Genomic DNA, 6552 nt, shown 5'->3' with positions numbered 1-6552 from the left:
TGGTATGTAGTCACTTCACACCAGGGGCTTGTGTTTTTTTGTTAAAGGACAGCAGTGAAGGATGGGCAACACCGTGTTGTCTTCTGGTGCTAGAGGAGTGCTAGGTTAAGACCTTGTTGTAAATACTTAAAAGATGCCCTTCAGTTTGCTGAGAAATGGGTTAGTAAACTTTAAAATACCCCTTTCTCCTTTCTTGTTGCAAAGTTCCACAGGAAGGTCAGCTTAAGCCCTGATGAGCTGGATTTCCATACAACAAGGCAACTGAGCTGCAGCGTTTGCTAAATTACTCACGTAACTGCCTATATTCTCATTTCCGTGGCACAAAGTTAGACTGGACACTATTTTCAGGGGAGAACTAGAAATCTTCATGTGACAGAAGCAGCAGTGAGTGGCAGATACACTGGACTCCAATGATTAGAGGATTACGCTCTAAGACAATATAGCAGTCTTAATGTGCCTGATTATAGCTGCTGACCTTGCTCTGTCAGCTGATGTCTTTTATTGCCATTTCAAACATCACAAGGGCACAAATTGTGTACACATTAGTGGGGGAAAAAGCACAGGAGCCATACACAATATAAACACCATACCATAAAAAGGAGCCCCAGCAGAATGGCTATATGGAAGTGATTCTGGAGGACATGTGACACCGAGATCTTTACAGTGAAAACAGCCCACAAGGCTTGCTGCAAAACACAGTGCTGCTGGCTGGCAGTCCACTCACTCACCCGCCCACTTCCACTTTAAGATAGATGGTGAATCTGAATCTGCTGGGCAATGTCAAATCGTATAATCCCCCCTCTATTTCAGCCACCCCTGCCTCATCTGTCATGTCTTGTTCCCTAAAGCACTTTCCACAGGAGCCCTGTTTGCTCGCATTTACAGCTCACATCAAGCACATGACTCCGCTTGGGAAACATAAGAATGTCCACTCTGTCAGACTTTTTTAAAAAAAATAAAAAGCACTGCTGCCATGGTAAATAAGGCGACCTATCTATCTATCTATACGACCTCAAAGTTGTCAGCAAAGTAAATGAATCAGGATAACGCCTTTATTTCCGTTTCACATAACACCATTAATCATGAGGAGAAAGCACGTTTTCCTTATTGTGGTTTTAAAGGCTTTTAAAGCCCCAGCGACTCTTCCTTTCTTGAGCAGATACCTGTGTGTGTGCGGGTTCACTTTAAATTAGGCAACAGCGTGCGTTCAGCCGAGCGATGACGTGCGCAGCCTACATCAGCACCTTGGATACGGGTACACCATTCACAGTATGGTTCCTGCCCCATTTTAGACCAATCAGCGCTTGTGTTTTCTAGATAGCATGCAGCACAACCCACACTGCTTGCCAGCTGTATCGTTCCGCTGTGGGGAATCTCCTCTCAGGCGTTATACATTTATCACAGATCCTGCAGCTTTTCGTGGCAGGTAAAAAAAAAAAAAAAAAGGGGGGGGGGGGTCTTTGTGACTATTCTGTGACGAAATGCAGGCGCAAATTATTTTAAGGCCCCTTTTTCTGGTGTCAGCATGGCATAGAGCTGTTAGTCTTAAATATTATCTGATTGCGACGATTAAAACCTGCTGGGTGGGTTATTATAAAATATTTACTTCCCGGAAGTGCCACAGTTTCACCTTTATGTTTGTTTCAAGTCAACTCGATCTCTTTACATAATACTGCTAGTGAATAACATTAATTAGGACTTTTGCCTTTTGCTGTCAGCACAGACCTAGGCTATCTCTGACGCAAACTCCTCATCACAGGCGTCTCTCTCGTCTCACAGGACCGTTTGTCCGAGTTTGACAGCGCCGATCAGCCAATCAGTGCTCGCCTCGGGCGTCACGAAGAGGACGGGACGCCCGCCGCGGACCAATCACAGGCGCTTGCATTGTTTTGACCTCTGGAACCGCATCACCGCCTACCTCGTGCCCATGGCGGAGGAAAGCTATAAATACGAGCGACGTCGTATCAGAAGAGGACGAAGTTGCGAAACTCCCGAGAAAGGAGGGAGCTACTCTACAAGCCTGCTGAAAGAGGAGAGCTAAAAAACAAAAAACCGAAAAATAACCTTAAAAAAACCGTAAACGCCAATCCTCCAAAAATCTACGTGTACTGGAAGACTTTTTTGTAACGCTGATAATTTATTATATGTGAAGAAAGTATTTATACTTTTTTTTTCCTATTTGCACTAACTAACGGTACTTAAGAACTACTGAGAATCTTTATTTTTTACAAAAAAGTAAGTACTCCAGCTCTCTTGTTTCTGCTAATGTGTGTGTCGCTGTCTTTATTATTTCTCTTACTCGTACTGTAGCTCTATTCATACTTAACTATAAGCTGATCTGCTGCGTCAGTTCACGAAGTTAGGGAGGGGTGTATATAGGCTGTGTGTGCTCCTTTTTTCTCTATTCTTATGTAAGCACATAGCGATACCTCCACATAGACATCGAAAATGTGGTGTTGAATTTTCACTGCAGCCTGTTATTATTATTTTTTTATTGTATCGCCTTTTTCTAGTGGTGTCAGTACAGTCTGTTCCTGTGCGCTGCAGTTTCTGCAATATTATGCCTTTCTTACTGTAACACCAGCCAAGACCTGTAGCTACAACTGCGACCAATCTTTATTAGTGAGGTGTAGACACTGCAGATTTTTGGGGTTTTTTTTTTTCAGTGTGGGCTAGCTTCCCCCTCTGAGAAATAAAATAATCCACTCTGGGGCATTTCAGCAGCCTCTACAGGCTGACTCCCTATAAACCTTCTCTGTCTAGCTCTTCTCGGTAGAAGAGGGCTATTTCTGTGCTGCCTGCATCCAGCCTTCGTTTCAGTAAATGTTTAATGGCTAAATCCTTTCGCAAAAATTGCAAAACATGGGCGCAGACAGGTTGTTCAGCGACACTGCTTCGACTAATCCGTGCCATATGCATACCATACCAACCCAGTAGCACGGTTATAAGCCTGAAATCCAACCGGATCGTTTCTTTGCCAACTTATCCACCATTAGGTATTATCTACAAAGCAGTCACTAAGTCAAGCTTACCCTTTTGGATAATGAAATGCGGTAACCCCGCAGTAGTTTTCCTGTCTCCTGCTGTAAGGAGGATATCTAGAAGCCTATTATGTAATAGGATTCTCAGTCCTAGTGTGAGGTTAATGTGCACGATGCCTACTTCTTGACATTTAGATGCAGGGTTGACAACAGTATAGCCCAGCTTTAGTGCCTCTTCTGTTTATTTATATGAATATATTTATATTATTAGAATATATTCTGTATATTCCTCTTTTCTGGTTTATTTTACCTTTAAGATCCTGCTTTGGTTGGCCATTTTATGGCTTACAGCCTACATATTTATGAGCTCAAATGGTCACAGTACAACATACCTGCTTTAAAAACAAATGCTTAATAATTAAAGCACCCTCCTCCCTTCGTTTTAGCTGTGTAGCCATACTGCATGATCATTCCAAATATATTTTCATGTACTTATACATGTGTTTTGTCCCTCCCCCACTTTTAATTCTTGCAGGAAAAAATATCACACCCTGTGGAAGGACACCACTTACACAAAACCAGCACTTCTGATTTTGATTTTTTTCCCCCAACCTGTTTCATCCGAGTTCTGGTTACTTTTGCCATCCCGACTGGAGAGAGCAGCTGTGCTGCCAAACACGGATAAACAAAGCAGACCCAGTGGACACGTTCAAGGTCAGACACAAATAATCTTGTTGCATTGGGTAAACTTCAGCAGTTAGCTATGCAGCTTGAAATCCAAGTAGCCCTCAACTTCATCATCTCATACCTGTATAACAAGCTGCCCAGGCGGCGAGTCAACATTTTTGGCGAGGAGCTGGAGCGGCAGCTGAAGCAGAAATATGAAGGACACTGGTACCCGGACAAGCCATACAAAGGTTCAGGATTCAGATGCATCCACGTTGGGGAGAAGGTTGACCCCGTGGTGGAGAAGGCAGCCAAAGAGAGTGGGCTGGACATTGAAGATGTCCGCAACAACCTTCCCCAGGACCTCAGTGTGTGGATTGACCCCTATGAGGTGTCCTACCAGATTGGGGAGAAGGGGCCTGTCAAAGTGTTGTACGTCGACGACAGCAACGAAAGTGGAAGTAGCAATGTGGGACTTGATTTGGACAAGGAGATCAAGAACAGTTTCAATCCAGACGCGCAGGTCTTCATGCCCATCAACGAGCCTGTGAATGGCGCCTCCCCGGGTTCCAGCTCGCCCTCCCCACCTTTTGGCCACTCGGCAGCAGTAAGCCCCACCTTTATGCCCCGCTCCACGCAGCCTTTAACCTTCACAACAGCCACCTTTGCTGCCACCAAGTTTGGCTCCACTAAGATGAAGAGCAGTGGACGCAACAATGGCGGCAGTGGTGCTGGGAACAAGGTGGCACGTACCTCTCCCACCAACCTGGGCCTGAATGTGAACAGTCTCCTGAAACAGAAAGCCATCTCCACCTCCATGCACTCTCTGTACGGGTTAGGCCTTGGCGCGCCGCAGCAGCAGCACCAGAAGCCCTCGGCACTCTCCCCCAATGCCAAGGAATTTGTGTTCCCCAGCCTGCAGGGCCAGGGCAGCCAGAGTGCTCTTTTCCCCAGCGACAGCTCGCTCAGCCTCAGCCCGCTGCAGTACAGCAATGCCTTTGATATGTTTGCGGCCTACGGTGGCCTTAATGACAAGTCGCTTATGGATGGCTTGAATTTCAGCTTGAGCAACATGCAGTATTCTAACCAGCAATTCCAGCCAGTAATGGCCAACTAGTACACGTGAAGGTACTACTTAAGCTACTACTTCATACAGAAACGACCAGAGATAATGTGATGGGGGAAACAAACACAAATGCACATTTCAAAACAGAAATAAAAAAAAAAAGTAAACAAGAACAGAATGTCAAGTATAAAAGGAAAAAGTGACTTGTCACCTGTAAGATCTTTGTTACGAGTCTAAGAGCATGAGCCCGAGGGTGAATTATTTTGCCCCCTTGAGTTATACCTTTTTCTTTTCCTTAATGAAGCTTGTAGTACAAAATGTCCAAGCTTGGTTACCTAAACTTCAACATGCATCATTGTTATTTCTTTTGCCAACCAAGCACAAAATATTTTTTTATGTGACTGTTTAAAAAAAAAAAAAAAAAAAAATTATATATATATATATATATATATATGAAAAGACAAAAAAGAGAAAAAAACAACACAAGTCATGGCCTCTTTTCAGTATTTAAACATAACTGGACATCGCCAATTATTTTTTGTTTTGTTTTTTTTTTCAAGAGATTGGCATAAATAAGTGGGATTTCCTGGTCTTTTTCTAATTGTATAATTTAATTTAGTACAGAGTTTGTAAAATATCAGAGTATCTATTGTTTCTACGACATGGTATTGCATTTATATCTTTTTACTACTCCAGTGATCTGTGATGGCTGCAGCAACTATGTGTTTTCTTTTTTATTGAAATAAAAAATGAATTTATCATTTAAAAAAAAAATGTAAAAAAATTGACTATCCTAAAGATTGTGTACAGAATATTCCGTAGTGGTGGGATATAAGAATATTTGCTTTCTTTCTTTTTTTTTTTTTCAAAAAAAATACATGAGAGTTGTATTTTCTGTTAAGAGTTTAAAAGATTTTTGCTATATCATGGACAAAATGTAATCGTATATTAATTTTGTACCTACATTGTGCAATACTTGATAAAAACAAACGGTATAACAAAGTATTCAGAGTCAGTGTCTTACATGTTAAGAAAGACTGATGGTTTATTAAGTTTGTATTAAAAAGCTTGAAAATAATTGCCCTGGTTCACTTTGTCATTGCTCTTTGTGGTTCAGTTGGTGAAGGCGAGTGCACTGAAGTCACTGGTGCGTAGCCGTGTCATTAGCGAGCATGAATAGTGCTTTTAAGTTAGAAATTGCAGGTTTCGTGTCTACAACATAGTTTCAGGAACAAAGTTGCTCTTACACATGACATTTCAAAACATTGTTTTATTTCCTCTGCCTGTAATGCAGATATGCTAGTACACAAGCAACACTGCTAACTCTTGGCACTTTTTTCTTTTTTCACGCCTTGCAGGCTTGGGCTAAGTGCCATTGCACACACGTTTAATGCGAGTGTGACTCTGTCTACCCTGATAACCTCCTGAACCTAAGCTTAGGCTCACATTTAAGTTGAGGCAAGATAAACCAGTCAACTGGATTCTGAGGTGTACTCTGCACAGCGTGGATAGAAGGCAGAAGAACCTTGGATACGATGAAAATGCCCACTTGTAGATTAGAGAAATGATGTGGCATATTTTGTGGTTCAAGTGAAAAAGCAGAACTGCATAATCAGTGTGATGAGGCAGACATCAGTCATCACTTTAACTGTGTAAACTGAAAAACCGAGTGAAAGATATGTTTGTTATTTACGTTTTACCCAGTGTCTCCAAGGATGTGGGCTGTTAATGGGTGCTTTTGGTGCAGGGCAAAAACATTTTATGTAAATAGACATATTAAGACAGATCAAGTGGACTGAAGCCCAGAAACCACTAAAAAATATAAGGTAACTCAAGTCT

General features: G+C 42.2%; 1 protein-coding gene across 1 annotated transcript; it reads left to right on the top strand.

The window, feature by feature from the left end:
• The first annotated feature begins 1957 nt into the window (after positions 1–1957).
• LOC102797540 (protein Tob1-like) lies at positions 1958–5791 on the top strand. Its single transcript, XM_006791599.3, has 2 exons — positions 1958–2235; positions 3517–5791. The coding sequence occupies exon 2, from the start codon at positions 3745–3747 to the stop codon at positions 4762–4764; it is 1020 nt and encodes a 339-aa protein (XP_006791662.1). The 5' UTR covers positions 1958–2235; positions 3517–3744; the 3' UTR covers positions 4765–5791.
• Positions 5792–6552: the final 761 nt, after the last annotated feature.

The sequence above is a fragment of the Neolamprologus brichardi genome, chromosome 4 (genome assembly GCF_056152115.1).
Source record: "Neolamprologus brichardi isolate AB-2024 chromosome 4, ASM5615211v1, whole genome shotgun sequence".
Classification (NCBI taxonomy): domain Eukaryota; kingdom Metazoa; phylum Chordata; class Actinopteri; order Cichliformes; family Cichlidae; genus Neolamprologus; species Neolamprologus brichardi.
The sequence above is the reverse complement of the archived record's forward strand: the minus strand, read 5'-3'. Positions and strand labels throughout refer to the sequence as shown.

What these genes read in the sequence shown, in the direction of transcription:
- LOC102797540 (XM_006791599.3), top strand. Translation starts at nt 3,745, where the DNA reads ATGCAGCTTGAAATCCAAGTAGCCCTCAACTTCATCATCTCATACCTG.